The 16,351-nt window shown below is 37.4% G+C and overlaps 1 protein-coding gene and 1 long non-coding RNA gene across 15 annotated transcripts in view; one reads left to right on the top strand and one right to left on the bottom strand.

Annotated features, from left to right (window-relative positions):
* LOC124181013 (poly(rC)-binding protein 3) overlaps positions 1-16,351 on the top strand; it is a 122,006-nt gene that overhangs the window by 82,451 nt on the left and 23,204 nt on the right. For 9 of the 14 annotated variants that reach the window (XM_046567094.1, XM_046567093.1, XM_046567084.1 and 6 more), the window contains one exon: positions 15,778-16,024. In XM_046567094.1, the coding sequence (XP_046423050.1) occupies positions 15,778-16,024 (247 nt within the window). Of the gene's footprint in view, positions 1-13,481; positions 13,801-14,449; positions 14,513-14,561; positions 14,581-15,777; positions 16,025-16,351 lie in introns of those variants that run through there. The other 5 variants (XM_046567083.1, XM_046567082.1, XM_046567087.1 and 2 more) reach the window with 5 other exon arrangements.
* LOC124181015 lies at positions 8,045-14,415 on the bottom strand. The gene is made up of 3 exons (XR_006870365.1): positions 14,192-14,415; positions 8,969-9,054; positions 8,045-8,616 (listed from the first exon to the last, which is right to left on the bottom strand). It is a non-coding gene; the product is annotated as an uncharacterized LOC124181015 (long non-coding RNA).

Here is a 16,351-nt window from a genome sequence, read left to right as displayed (position 1 = left end):
TCAGTTTTTTTTTTTAAGTTTTTTTCACCTCGGATCTGGGTCAGATACAGGCCTCAAAATTCCTAGATGAAGATTCATCGACTACGACGAAAAAAAAATCTGTCATGATCAGAATTGCTGTGCTTTTTGACTCGACGAATGGAGAGATTGGTTAAAAAAATACACACACACACATGCAACCATGCAAGTTATACGAAATAAATTAATTATTCTTTGGCGTATAAATTTTTATCCTGAATTCTTATATACTACGTATTATAAAATTTTTTAAACGTGCAAATATATTTCTGTATAATCATTCTTACAGGAATTTTGCTATTCGGGGTACTGATATTATTTGATAGAATAATTATCTCAGGAATCTCGTCGATTTATAGTTGTGGAAATTTTCTATTATGCTCTCTTCAAATATCTCAAGTATCTCAAGTCATCGGCATTGACGTAACGTAAAAGTACCTGAAATGATTAACTTGGCGACTGCTTATTCAGATTGTAAAATCATGAAACTGTAGAAAGTGTTTGCAAGCTGATTAACTCTGACGAATTTTTGCTACGTCTGTGAAACAGATTAAAATAGTAATTCTTAGAGACGTGAAATTTTTCTCTCTGCATTTCAGCTGGAGCAGATTACACCGTCTGAAAATATATTATTACGTGCAGTACACGTACATTAATGTATACAACGTGTACACATAGAAATACATCTAATATGCATTTATGGAAGTAAACTCTCTCGAAGGTAATTACTTCCTGTAGTGAAACTTTATAAAGGGATAAAGGGAGAAAATGTAAAGGGCCGAAGAAGTATAAGGCGTTCCAACGAGGAAGAAGGATAACAAAAAATGGAAGATTGTCGGGAAAACTCCCCTTTCTGAGTAAATAAAAAATTTAGTACGCGTTATTATTCTTTTTGACTATTCTTATGCGTACTTTATATTCTTTAAATCATTAAGATAGTTAGATATTGGTGCAAGAATAAATTGACGTCAAGGCTTTACTTAACTGAAATAAAGTAGTAAATTAAACAAACAGATTGAATGTCGCGATAACTGGAAAATGTGTATAAGTATTTGAAAGTAGGTGTTACGCACGTTATTTTCTATTAATTATCCAAAACATATGACATTTTTTTTTCAGTTTGAGCATGTTTACGCACTCAAACTTTTCAGCGCTGCTTGATGAGTCTTGGAAGCACCCTGTTACCAATTTCGCTCGTTTATTCGTTGTTTGTTTTCATTTTTATCGAACCCTCAACATTCTCGAGGGCTTAATAAGGTATCAGCGAACAGACGGGGCGCGAAATTGAGATTTTAAACGCCTTGCAAGAGTAGCAGCAAGAGCAACAGCATCAGCTCAGTATAACAGGCTGCAGATTTTCCAGTCGAATATTTAGCGCGACTTATTCACCGCAGGTCGGGAACCCGGCGACTACACGATGGAATTAACCACAAATCACGCAAATTGCCAACTCTGCAAAGGACCGCGTGGTTCGTTTTCCTCAAGCACTTGTTAACCTCTGACGACGACGAGCGAAACGAACGGCGAATAGCAATTATATACGCACCAGTTATACACCTCAAATTGTTATCCAAATATTCTTAATTTAAATTTATTCCGAGAAAAACAATTTATAATTTACATTTCACTATCCGTAGGTAGACAGTATTTATGTTGTGTCATGTTTTATCGCAGACGCTAAAAATATGATTACCAAGTAATTCGAACGATGAAAGTTTCAAACCAAAAAATACATCGGATAATTTTTTTCAAATCTAATATCTACACTTTCGACCGATTGAAATCGGGAATTCAAATTTAAAGGTACATCGCATCTGTACCTGTATCAATTTACCTGCAAACGAATTTGCTTCCTGAATTTTAAATAATTTGTGATTTATTCATCTTGAATTCATTATGCAAACACTACGTAACATAATTATGTGACTTTCAACTTGAAGAAACAGAACAAAAAAAAAACGCTGTAAATATGTTACGCTATCGATCGCGATTTATAACGAGCAGATATTAAGCTCGAGTTATATCAGCTTTATCACCCGTTGCATGATGGGAATAAGAAATTCTGATCAATGCACAGAGCGTAGGGAAAATTTCATAATAACATATTCGTTAAAAAATTTCAACAAAATGAGTATCGTTACCATAGCGATTTGAATATCGCTGAAATCACAAGAAATTGAACAGCTACGAGTAACTGTTCAGTAAATTAACGTTGTTGATACTGCATATTTCAATTATTCCAACGTTGAATCTACCGATATACTTTTTTTTGTTTGTTCCTTTTTTCTTTCAATTGAACGTGAGTTATTGAATTTTGGAAGACTCATTCAGCGGCTAGCCGATCACGCGCTAACGATTCGCTATATTTGTCGTAAGGTGCTGACGTCACGACTGGAAAATGGGTCACAGGGTAATTAATTACGCATTACATGTACATTGAGAAAAATTTCATTCGTTACGGTAACTAGAATAACTCAGTGAAACAGGCATCGTTAAAAAAACAGTTTGAATATTGTCGGAATTACGAAAAACGAGGTACGCGTAACCATTTTGCGCTATCGTCGATCCTTTTTTGTCAATCGCAACGCAAAATCAGTTTCTTCGGTTTACTATACTTTTTTAGTCAAACAAGGCTTTAACGCCAATTTATTGTTCTAAAAGCATTAAATTTTCGCAACAGTTGCAAGAAAATATAGTAACAGTGATCGTAATACGAAAGAATAGTAAGAGATACTAGACTCTAGGTAACGGCTACAAAACTAGAAATATATTTTTCGATCGTGGTAAAAAGTGAAAATAGTTAAGGACTAGGAGCGTTAACCGGAACTATAAATTTCTCTCTCCACGTATCATTTGTAAACGCGAACCGCTGTAAATTTTAGATTTTTTTTTTATTTTATTTAAAATTGCAACACGTTCGCGTCTAAAAGCCATATAAAGTGGACTCTCCGTAACTTCCTACGCGTACGGGGTTCCGGGGGGGAGGGGGCTTTTTTGGGAGTCATAAAGCGATCCTCAAAACTCTCGATCTCAGCACCCTCGGTTCTCAAAGGCTGGGTTTGCAGGGTGCAGCCCGGTGTTCCGGATCCAAGGCTACTAATTGTGCATACACACCTTGTGCGGAGCTTTCGTGCCGAGCTTTCGTGCCTCGAACCCAAGCCGGACAAGCCGAGTACCCGGAGGGTGGAGACCCTCTTTCATGATCCGTAGGCATTGTTCTCCTATCTCCTCTTCTCTCCTCTCCTCTCCGCTCCTTTCTTCTTTATTCTCTCCTTTTATTTTTACCCCATCTAATCCCCGCGATCCCTCCTCCCCGGACACCGAGAGACGAAACGAGCCGGGCTGCTGCTGCTTGTTTAATCAGGCCTTGTTAATTGTAGGCGACACGTTGCGCTCTGCAACACACGTACCCAAAAAAATGACAGAGATCGCGACGATGATGTATAATATACATCGGTATGACCCAGCAAAATGGACGGGAAAACATCGCTCTTTTCAAAAAAAAAAGGTGATTTCAAGATTGGAGACATTGAAGAAATTGGCTGGTTCACTGAACAAAATAATAGATTTTATATCAGTTAGTGTTTTTACTCGTTCTCGCTGACTTGTTTTTACTCGAACACTGATTTGTTTGATTCAAATAATACCTAGGCGGTACTGGATAACCCAATAAATTTACCACAATCAATGCGATGGGTGTTGGATACATTTTTATATCTCAACAACAAGTGGATATTAAATAACGACTGTTCGAGTAATTGGAAACGTTCCAAATACCTGAAATAAACATTCGATTTTGAAAAAATTTACCCAAATGGAAATTGTATCAAGTCAATATTTTGGGTATCCAAAATGTCTCGATTGTTAAATAGTCCTTATCCAATATTTACTTGCTGCTAGATTGAAAAAAATTTTTGATATACGCACCAAACAAATTATTGACCAAGTGAAAAGGAATCGTGAAAACAGTGAAAAAGTAATTCTTTTTCCATCCGTATTAATTAACTATTACAGAACAATTTATTTTTATAGTCAATTCGGAAATTGAACACCTAATATAGTATCAGATGGGCATCAAATTATTATATTCCACCAAAATCCTTGACAGATTTTTCTAATGTGTAGTTAGATTTGTAGACACGATCACGTTTTCGCTTTTACGTGAAAATTAATTTCGGGATGCGATCAAGGCAGGCAGATCATGGATATTACACGATACGTGACTCAAATTTGAAATTTTATCGTCTAAATCTTTGAAACATAGGCAGGTTCAGTATTTGATTTTCTTATAATTTTTTTACACAGAATTTGTCATATATTAAACAATTTATAGTTTTATGATATTTATTTACAATTTGTTCGAATTTTCATCCTGCAGCGTTCGGATTATTGACACCATTTCAAAATTGAAGTTGCTGATATTTTGTAAACGGACCTCGTATAGTACTTTGCAAAAATGTGACATGTCTCCATCGAGTCATTGATTTATCCTCCACAATTCATTCGAATTTGTGTTGGGTTCTTTTCTCAAAAATTTACATCGCAAACGACTAATCTAAAAATAAAATCGCAGATTGTAACAGAAGTAGAGCAAATACAGAAAAGCGTATAAAATCATCTTCTCCAAAAACAAGATTTGAAACAAAAATCCGTTTTGCTTAGAAATGAATTCTTATAATACCCAATATTCAAAATTTATACCGATTCAATTGCAGTAATCTTATTTTCATCCCACTCTCAAAATCTCAGGATACACTCCAAAATGTTTACTTTTTCACATACGTAAATAAAAACAATTTATTTCCATTCCCTTCTCATCTACAGAATTCAAAATATCAGTTCCTCAGAATATACCAGGTAATGAATTTCATATTCAAAAATATCGGAATCCTTGTCCACAAAAAGTGCAGTTGTCATATTTTTTGGTACAACAGGAAGTACTAAAAATTAGAGACAAAAAAAAAAGAAAATATGCTTAAATCGCGATGAAGTTAATCAACGTGTTTTTGGTACCCGATAAGGCTCAAAGGCACAGAAATTGAAAGATAATCACATCTCTCAGTTTAGACTATGAATTTTCCGAATTACATCTAAATCGAAATTTTTACCCACAAAGCCCGTATTGAAAAATTTATTTGAAATTCCAAAGAAATCGGTGACGCGATTCGCACCAATTCAGAACTTGGGTTGCACTCCATTCAGAACTCTATTTAAGATAGCTGTTAAGTGAACTGTGAAAAATTTCATTTGTTATAGAAACTATAAAAATTGAGTAAAACAGGTATCGTTAAAAAAAACTGTTTCAATATTGTTGGAATTACAATAAACGAGGTACGCGTAACCATTTTGCGCTATCGTCGATCCTTTTTTGGTAATTGCAATGCAAAATAAGTTTGTTCGGTTTACTCTACTTTTTTAGCTAAACAAGGCTTCACCGTCAATTTATCGTTGCACAAGCATTAAATTTTCGCGACAGTTGCAAGAAAATATGGTAACAGTGATCGTAGTGAGAAAGAATAGTAACGGATAGAAAAGTAATTTTCATTTTCTACCTAGAGCTATATTTTTCTATTTTGATAAAAAATGAAAATAGTTAAGGACCGAGCGGTAACCGAAGCTAAAAATTTCTCTCAGTGTGGCCGCGCGCGAGGTTTGTCAAACCTTTTTTGGCGAGGTGCGAGGAGGTTCGTTTCTCAAGTGAACTCGGTACCTGATCCTGCAACTCTGACAACTCTGCCCGTTTCGTTCTTCCTCGGTGCCGAGCAGCAGTCCTAGTCATAAATCATGTAATTCCTGCTCCATTACAGTTAGCCCCATCTGTCTCACCGAGCAATTTCTCAACCCTCCAGCCCCCACTTATACCATCCTCCACGTCCATCCAAGACGAACTCGACCGGCGACGCGTCAAGCTGGAACTGACAAGACGAGAAGACGAGAAGATGAAAAGAAGATGAATCTCGGTTTGTGGGGAAGGGTTTGATTGCGTCCCAGCCGACTCCCTTAACCATTCGCATAGCCTCGCATCTTCTCAAATATATACGTGTATAAATTGCCATTGTCCGTTCTTTATTACGAGGATATCAGAGAGGGCGGGTGGCTCGAATTACGCCAGATTCGAATATTTCTTATAGTCATTTCGTTCTTGGCTCCGCGTAGAAAACACTCTGTGCCAATTTCGGTCACGATAAGAAAGCTCGGTAGAACATTGTTTGAAAATTCACGCCAGAGATTTTATACGTAAGGTTCGTTACTAGAATCTGCTCTAAATTTTTTCAGTACGAAAGTATTGCGGAATAAAGATTGAACAAGCGGAACTGAGGTTGATCAAGTTTGATGACGTTCAACAATTGTCACCCGTCAATTCTAAGAGGCTTAAAAAAGAAAAAGAAAAATACGGATCTGCGAGAAAAAAAAACAACTTTCAAGGTATCATACCATTCTGCCTTTTTTCAATCATACATCTCATCTTAAATGTAAACCGCCCTGAGGTTAGAATTCAATTACCTCGGTTATAAAACCGTTGACCTTAAAAATAAATTGAAATCATGCTCTTGGAGAGAATTTTATTCGTTACGAAACCGTAAAACGTTTCCAATATGAAGATCAAATGACAATAAAAATGAGAGGAAAAGTAACAAGTAAAAAAAAAAAAACGTATCTTTCCGTATCCATAAAGTAGAGAAATTCTACCAAATCTGACCCAAACCTTCTGAACTTGGATTTGAGAGATGCTTTTCCACGAGGAATCTTTCGCTGCTGTTTTTGCGACAATTTTTTTCAGATTAAAACAAAGAAAAAAACAAACAAGAAAATATTGCTTTCAAATAATTGTATTCTAGGATCATTCCGAAAATGAGATAGAGACAAAAAGTCTCCGGAATCATAACTTAGCGGGCAATACTGATAGGCTAATTGTAAGTAACACGGACAGGACGAGGAATAAGCCGTATAAATTAGGATGCGGTTGCAGTTACGGTAATATACGCTTTAGCTTATGAGAAGTTTATGTTGTTACCGGGAACGTCGAGTTTCTGCACTCGGGGCAATTATCTCAGGGGATACATAATCGTGTTCGGTGAGTAAAGTTTGCGTACAGGTATGTACGGTTATTTACTAGTTATAACACGACTTGATGCAGACCTTGTCAGTCGTCTAGTTTATCATGCATTTCTACCACCTTTGGCGAATGAATTATTAAAATTATTATAGCGACAAAGCATTTTGGTACAAATGTTTTATTACATTTAATCGGCTTGTTGCTGCTGGATTCAATTTGATTAAATATTTATAAAGTTACGAATAATCGAACTTTGTTATACATGTGGAACTATTGGTTGTCAGTTTTTTTTTTTTTTTTTTTTTTTTTATTGAAAGCTTTGCGATGACATATTTTTTTATTTTATATCACTTTGTGGTTGGACCGTATTATACGTTTGACACGTCCTTAAGTGCCTCACTGTTCAAAATTCTCACCGTGAAACTAGACTTAAAAAATTGACTCTTGGAAGTCGTAAATCACGGGAATAACCCGATAGAAGAGATGTAGGTGAAGTTCGTCGCTGTTTATCTTCAATCTTGTGTCTTCAATCACCTCGAGCCGCAAGGTGTCGAAACGGCAACGTTATTTCCGCTGTCTCGTCTTTCCTTCTTTTTAGATTTTTGCTTGTCATTTTAGAACTGACTTTTCGTGTCGTATATTGAGGAAGAAAAAAATTGCTAAGAAACCAGGACTCCGAATGAGTGACGGGCGAAAAATGATAATCAGTCGGATACAGTTTGCAAGTCTTGTAATTTAATATAATTTGCATGTTGAAGTGTACGTGAAATACAAATTACATTTATGTTTTGCAATTAAGATGAAAAATGATACCTATATTGGTTGGAAAAATTTGGAAATAAACGAAAGTCAATTACCAAAAACAAATATAATTTGTGTACATTTTATTTCTTTTTATTCATAAAATATACACGTAATTTTACAGTTTTTTCTTACCTCGAAATCAAGACGCAATTAGTAACGAATTTTTATCAGATAATGCCCCTTGCTACTCAGAATCAAAAAGAAATTTCTCACGTGAAACAAAAATCCGTTAAGAAACGAATAAAAAATCCACATGATCGAATTGAAGTCGTTGGAAAATTCTAACAATATATATTTTATAGATTCGACGCGGAATCTGACAAACCGCTGGAAGATCGGATCGACCTTTGAACTATTTGTGAAATGTAATCTATTTTCGGAGAATCCGAGACCTCCTTCTGTTCGTCCTTAACTTCCTCCTCCTACACTGCACTCGCGGCTTCTCCATAAACAAATTGATACTCTCAACTTGGTTGATAGTGGGCTGTGCCTGGTCGCTCCGGAGCATCAGATTCAATTACCATTTTAGGTGGAACGGGAAGCAATTATCGGAAATTCAGTGCGTCAATGCGTTGTTGCGTCAATCTCCAGCTGCCAATATTCCCTGGCGCCTGATTATATTGTATAAATTCAATGACAGGCTGAATTTAGGAATCACGCGACTCCAACTTTCCGTACTTTGAGGTAAACCGATGACCTGCTTTCGGGCTCGATGGAGGAAATCGGAGCAAGGTCGGCTGTTTGAGGAAAAAAACATACAGTTTATTATGAAAATTTGACTGACATTCTTTTATTCCTGCAGTTTGATCATAGTTAACTAAATTATTCCACTTTCTACACTACGAGCAAAGATTTGTTCTTCACGAGGCAAAATGGGGCGACGCTGGATATTCTTTTTTTTTTTCATTTTGCGAGTAATCTAAAATGGATATTTTTATTCCAAAATTGTGACCAATTATGCTTGTTTTGCATCGAAGAGAGGAGCATCCATTAGATACATGAAAACCCAAAATTTATCTCAAACTAATAGGTGAAATGAAAACGTCGTTTCGTTCATAAATTCTGATAAGTGATACTTTTTTTCTTTACCATAGGAAATAGTACATTGTATTACATGTGCCGAAAGTAGGCGGATTTTCGTCGAGTGCGAGTGTTTTTCAGTCAACGTATTGTATCTGCAAGAATAACAAAATTCTGGTAACTATTACCCGAACTAATTATTACAGAGCTACGTTACATGTTTAGTTCAATAGTAAATTTAGTCATTTACAAGTTTATATTACATTTTGTCAGTTTTTAAAACAAATTTATCGCATAATTGTACGATTAAACAAAAGCTGCTAATCTTCATACATTTATATGTAATTTAATCAGTTTTAATTTTAGTCTGTTTTTTAGATTCTCGAGCAAAATTTTTCCAGTAGCTGCGAATTACTTTTTCTCATAATTATTTATTACGTATAACCATGTTTTTGCCAAAAAATCAATTTCCCATTTTCAGTTTTGCCGTTTTCACGGTTTTATAATGAGTCGGGATGTGAAATATTTGTTTTCTACTGCACACATTACCATTGAAATAGAATAGATTCAGGTCATGTGTGGTCGTGACATTCGTGACACTACTTCAGAATTTATAGATTTCACAGTTGAATAATAGAAACTAGAAGTTGCTGCAAAATTCAATGTTATTGGAAAATAGAGTCTTTATGCTTTTTCACGATCTGCAGTCTATCTTTTGTTCTACGTGTTGTACTATTATGCGATTGTTTGCAGAATATTTATTTTAACAATAGTGTTTCAAGTTATATGTAAGGCGTATAATTTATTTGTATTTTCAAAAGGGTTCGTCGACATGCGTATAGAATATCGGAAGAAGTAATGCCTTCGCCATGAGGTTTTGCAGTACACGCAATGGTAGGAATTCAAAAATGCAGAAGATCTGAAATAAACCAGAAATTAAAGGCAGGAACTCAGAGCACAAGTAAAAATAAAATTCCAAATCATTTTACCCAAACTTTGACCATGTGAAATAGTGTTGTGTAATAAAAATATTGCGTGTTTTCTTCCTTTGATGTGTTACATTGTTGCATTGTTGCGAGAGGTAAACCGTGAAAGATAAGTTGCCTATTAACAGGCGAACATTTAAGTTCAGATGCTCGGCCGATAAAGGTGATTAAATTTTTTGTCAGCAGTGTTTGTAATTCTGTAGGCATAATCGATTATCAAGCAGGACCATCGCTGTGACTTTGGACGTGAATATGTGATCAATTTTCCCGTACAAGAAAGTGTCCCAGAACATGAAACGTTATCGCTTCTCTTTCTCTACCGCGGCCCGTTTCGAAATGAGACAAAAAATGCGCTGTAAATACTAAACGGATTGACAGCGAAGATTTATCTGACGAGGCTTTGGCATCATGGTAGAGTAGAGAATAAGTTAGACGACGAAGCCGGGCGAGAAATAAAGCACGTGACGCAGGCGTGAAGGCAGAAAGCCTTAAACCCCAAATCAGACCCTCCAAGAACTTTTCCAGGTCACTGTATGTTCCTATGTACTATGTACTATAGACACTTCGACGATGAATCAATAAGCGGATTGGGGATAACCAATACCCACGTCCGCTTCCGTCTGCTTATGTGTCATGTAAATGTATACCTATGTATGTACATTGCAGGTATATTATACGTTCCGCAATCCGTTTCCAGTTTCTTCATCGAGTTTCCTCATTTCGAAAGTATACCATTACCGTTCGTCCCCTTCCAATAAACAAGCCGTTTGAATTACGGTTTCACTCGAGCTATAAACCGACATCTACGCACAGATTTCGGAGTGCATTTACGCTGACAGCGATAAAATTCGCCTGTCAAATATTTATTTATGCAACAAATTCTCTTCTGGAAATATTAATTCGCGTATTAGGCTTCGACCATACGGTTCGACATCCGTGTCTAACGATAAGTCTATGGTTTTATCCATCAGTGTGTTTCCCTTTGGGACAACCCTTTTCCAAGGCCCCTCTCCAACCCAAACAGCTTAAGGTTCTACGAAAGGTTTTGTGATTTACTACCTGGGAAGATTATCGTCGAGGGAAAATGCCGCCTACGGACGGGCAACCCAACTTTCATCCATACGTTAGATGCTACCGTCTACGCAGGAAAGTTGGATTTCATATCCTTAGGCGGCATTTTCCAGTTGCACGCCTTTGAATTAATGATTATTTCTAATCGATCGAGTATCAGCGTGTGAAAATATTGAAGTTTCGCTTCTACGCCTCATACCATACCGCGTATGGATTATGTCATACATATGTACATGGGATTTTCCAAGAACCGTAGCACGACAGGTGCGTCAGGTTTTTCGACACCACGGCGACTACCCAGCCGGCTTCTTTCTCTCTCTCTCTCTCTCTCTCTTTCTCTCTCCCTCTCTCTCTTTCTCTCTCCCTCTCTCTCTTCCCTCTGTCGTAATTCTTCACTACTTTACAGGGGCCGAGCGGTAGACGCGCGTGTGTATCAACACAATCACAAGAATCGTGTTTGTGTATCGGCAGTTGCCTGTGATTCGCACCTCATTAATTCTCGTTTCCACCGCGGGCGACGATTATAACTCGCACGTTTGTCGAGGTGACCATAAAAAGTGAGATTTGAAATTCCTTGCGACTTTCCCTGTGGTGAGATGTTTTTTTTTTTCCATCTACATGTTTGTTTCTTTTTCGTATTGTGTACGGTGATCTCGGTACATTTTTTCGCAAACAAGCATGCGAAACGTGTTCCGGAGATACTCAATCGTGTAGAATATGTTATAACAATAAGAATTATTATTATTGTATGCAATATAATTATTCTGCACGGTCATTCGTACAAATTTTATGACTGAATTCCTTTTTTCGCTGAATCTTTATTATTTCTACTTTCTTTCTGTTCTTGCATTACTTTCCCTAAAATGATTATCGATTTATAGGGAACTTTTTCGTATACCTTACAAAATTCTATTCACTCAGATCAATTGTTTGATCACTGTTTAGAGATTCATTGCAATACGCTGAAATACTTAGTGCAAGGGCATAAAAAAAAAAAAATTCGTCTCAATGATCCAGAATCTGTATAACACAAAAATTATAAAACTGGAGCTCTCCGTATATCATTGCGTGATTTTTCTGCACAGATTAAGTAGGAGGATATCAGAACTGCCATTGACTTGAATTAGTCGAACTAATTCTAAAGCCGATAGATTAAAATAGACAAAAATCATCCAAGTCACGACGAGAATGTTCAATACAAACACAAAGCACAAACTATTTCACTAACAAAGTGTAATCAAAAAATATGAAGGAACTTATAAGAACAATACCATCGTTGGTAGTAAAGCCAAATTCTTCCTGAGGTAATCCACATTTAAGCATATTACACAATCCTTTCGAAATTTAATTGTCCATCATTTTGTATACCTTAATTATAGCTGTGTTACACGAGTATTACTACGTTCAAAATCATGACGAATAAACTTTAATAGATAGGCTTTGTAATATTCTTAAATGTGGGTTTGACCTCGAGGGATCCGCTGCAAGAATGGCAACGTTCTTCTAGATACCAGCTATCGATATTGTTTGATGTATATGAAGAATGTAAGAATACTCAGCAGAACGGTCGTATTCTTTCGGCCGATGCTGAAAGTTTGGAATGATTAACAGCCTACTTTAAAGCCAATTTTTTTTATTTTCTCTAAATTTTATTCGGCTGGATAAGTGGCTCTAGTGTAGAACTATTACAGGATATGAAATTTCGGAGAGGTAAATTCCGACAGGCTTCGTAATAAGCTCTTGAACGTTAGTTCACCCCAAACTGTTGGAGTGAAGCGCAACGATACAAACGTTCTTCCACGTACAGTCTGTCTGTTTGATTTAGTCAAACCCTACGTCATAAAATATGACATCATATCGCAAATGAATGTTTCTATAAAAATATTTCATTTGCTACTAATCATTGTAGTGTACCAAAAATCGAATCTAATATTTTAAGTATGATATTGCACGACTTCCAAATTACCCAAGAATCTCTGCGAAGGGCGCGACTAAACCGAATATACAATTTTTTTTATTGAAACTCTAATTTTCATTGGTATGAACAACCCCACGGGCTTGTTTTCCACTCTTTTTATTGTTTATTTCGAAATGAAGGATCCCAATTTAATAGCAAACTGCTTTTAGATATCGAAAATTTCTCAAACTCGGAGAATTATTCCCAGTTTTAAACAACCTAATAATGAAGTCAAAAAGAAACTTGAAAGTCTGTAACCTTTGTATTTTTGAGTGTTTCCCAAAAAAATAAAAAATTCACAATCAAAGTTGCATATTATCCATCAACATCGACGATAGAGTGAAAATTTAATTTTCCTGCGGACAACTTCATTGCTATCATCGTTCAATACCGCCGACAATTGGCGGGCCGGAAGCGCAACAATGTTGAAAACCTCGTGCGCGAGAGGCGCTGCGGTAGTTTTTGACTCGAGCAGTGAGCGCGGTCGAAGCGTTAGTCGCTCCAAGGGGGGAAAGCGGGGCGTCGACCGGTGGCGCCGCCTGCGGTAGCGTACGAAACGAGGCGGATCGTAGCGGCTGGCCGGCGAGTTGGAGTTATCGAGAGACTGACTCGAGTCTAGGCGAGAGAAGAAGTGAAGAAGGGAGAGAAGAAACGAGAGACTGATTTGCGTTCCATCGAGGTACCGCCGCCGTGAGCGAAGGAAGAACCGAAGTTGTAAAGCTTGTAAGTGCGTTTCTGTGCTCGTCCGCCGGTCGTCGTGGGTCGCGTTTAATACATCGTCGAGTAGCAGTGATCGTCGTGCGTCGTAGCCGCCTTGCAGTGCCAATGAACAATCGAGCCCCGACCGCCGTGACCAGGGGCGACTTGTGAGAGCAGGTGATATATCGGTAATTCACTTTCAGCAATATATATTATCCGCACCGAGACTCCCCGTCGTAATAACGATGTGGGTCAAGTCTGGTCGGAATTACGTTTATGTGGATGAATTCGTGGAGCACGCCGACCGGCGACGCGACGATGCCTTGCCTTCGTCTCGCGTCGCGTCGGGCGGGAGGAGCGAGAAGATAGTCGCGATTCGGTCCCTGCATTCACGATTCACAATCACACGGGATGCGTGCTCAAACTACGCTTCCGGGCAGGAACGCGAGTCGATTTTCTCCCATTTGCGACAGAGAAAGAGAGGAGATAGAGAAAGAGAGAGAGAGGGAGAGAGAGAAAAGAAAAGAAATGAATGCCTACTACGCCGGCTAAAACTCAACAATAATTAACAAAACCCACCTGGCGGCGTCGCTCGGTTCTTCGAGTTTGCTGTTGGATATTTTTGCGCCGCCCAGCCGTCAGCCAACTTCGCGAAATTCGCCAATGGCGAACGTATTAATACATACTACTTTTATCCCATTTCAAATTCTCGCCATTTACCGTTGCTGAATTCACAGCCAAACGAGACTCTGCCGGGCACGGCAGCCTTCGGGGGGTCCTCACAAAGGGTACAAGCACCAAGAATCCAGCTTACTGCTCAGGGGGGTGGGGGGTACTGCTAGCAATTCCTGTTCAGACATTACATACACACATAAATTTCTCTCTTCGGCCATTGATTAGGTATGACCGAGAAAAACTGGTTTAATTACCAATAGCGTTATCTTATTATTGCAATGTATCAGACCCAGGTAGCATTAATAATTAATTGTTCACTTTTTTCATACTTCACTATATTGTGCATATCATTTGTTGTACTTGTATTTTTGCATCCAAGCTGCTCTACTGTATAATTACTCCATCAGTCGATTCAACTGGTGTTGGCGAACAGCTTACTTTGTTTTCTTCAGAGGTTGGGCAAAGATGAGAAAAATTGAAGTTAATAATGTTACTTTGACAATGCATGTTGAGGAAATATCTTCATTTTACAACTTTAAAATTCTCTGATATTGGGTGAACTGTAATAATGCAAAACATGTATATTAGAATTCAACACTTTTGAATTTATTCTAAAATTGAGTGTTTCTTCTGCTTAATGTTTATTGCTTCCACTTTACGAACTTCAACCTCGTGGCATAACATCGAAACAATGAGAAATTTTTCGCCACTAGCTTTCGAGCCGATGCTTTATGCTCATTGAGGAATGTTATATTGTATAGTCTTTGAATAGATTGTTAATTTCTTCCCTGAATTACAGTAAAATTAAGTCTATTGTAATTTGCCTTGTAAGCAAAATTACAAAACGTTTGGATTTCTGCAATAAGTAATGGTCAATTCATGTCGACTTCAATAATAGTAGAAATATAACTCATAAATAAGACAAGTGCACTGTTTCCTAAGATATAATTTTTTCCTACATTTTATTTTGTGTTTAAACTTGCCACAACCACAATTTTCACAAACGCTGCAGCATACTGAAGAAGGATAATTCAAATAGCATCTCAAAAATATACTACAGTACACCAAAATGAGATTTATCATTATTTCAATTGATCAGCGTTCGAGCCGCATTGCGTCGCTGTGATATGCGAGATATTTGATCAAGTATAACAATTGTTTTCGTATGATTAGACGAATAGGAAAGTACACCTGATACGGAGTTAGTAAATAAATCAAATATACCCAAAAGAGGCATTCTTACATTATTACTTGAGAAACATTTGAACGTGTTCGCTGCGGAACGAGACAGTCTAGAACTTACAATAATGAAAACAAATCAGCTGCATCATCGATCAGCAAAGTTCGCTCGAGATGATCTAATTCTTGAAAATGACAAATTATTATTGTAGTTTGAGCACAAAAAGATGTGATCATCTTTCCGTCTGATTCGACAAATCGATTTGAAAGTGTCGATGATCACCGTTCACACCTGTTTTCTTTGATTCCAGTGTGAAGTCTGAGCATACGTGGGACCGCTTAAGAAGCACCTCCCCCGAATCCTCCCCGGCGAAAATAACTCGCCTCACCTCTCCCCGCTCCTTGTCCTCTTCCACCTCCTTCCCGATCGTCAAAACATCCCTTAATAACATTCGGAATCTTGTCAACGCAGCAACCATGGACAATATGGACCCCAAACCAATGCTCAACGACGATCCGTCGGTCACGTTAACTATTCGTCTCATTATGCAGGGAAAGGTAAGACTCATAACGATTGGAAACCACCAAAACTCTTCAGAGTTTTTGATTATCCTAAAATCTCTGAAAGTTGTCTAATATTTACTAATTTTGCTCAGCGATATGTGTCATGAATTTTTTTACTTGCAAAACTAATCCTTCAACGCACTAACACGCATTTGATTTTATTTGTGAAATTGGCTCCAATCAAAATTGATCCGCGTGGTTTTGAACCTGCGTTTTTTTATAACAAAGTACGAATGATTCTGAAGCAACCTGTAAACAGTTCTTCGGTTATAAATAAGTCTAAACTTTGGTGAAACTTGGTCAATTAAAAATAAAGTATGT

The sequence above is a fragment of the Neodiprion fabricii genome, chromosome 4 (assembly GCF_021155785.1).
Source record: "Neodiprion fabricii isolate iyNeoFabr1 chromosome 4, iyNeoFabr1.1, whole genome shotgun sequence".
Lineage (NCBI taxonomy): Eukaryota > Metazoa > Arthropoda > Insecta > Hymenoptera > Diprionidae > Neodiprion > Neodiprion fabricii.
The sequence above is the reverse complement of the archived record's forward strand: the minus strand, read 5'-3'. Positions and strand labels throughout refer to the sequence as shown.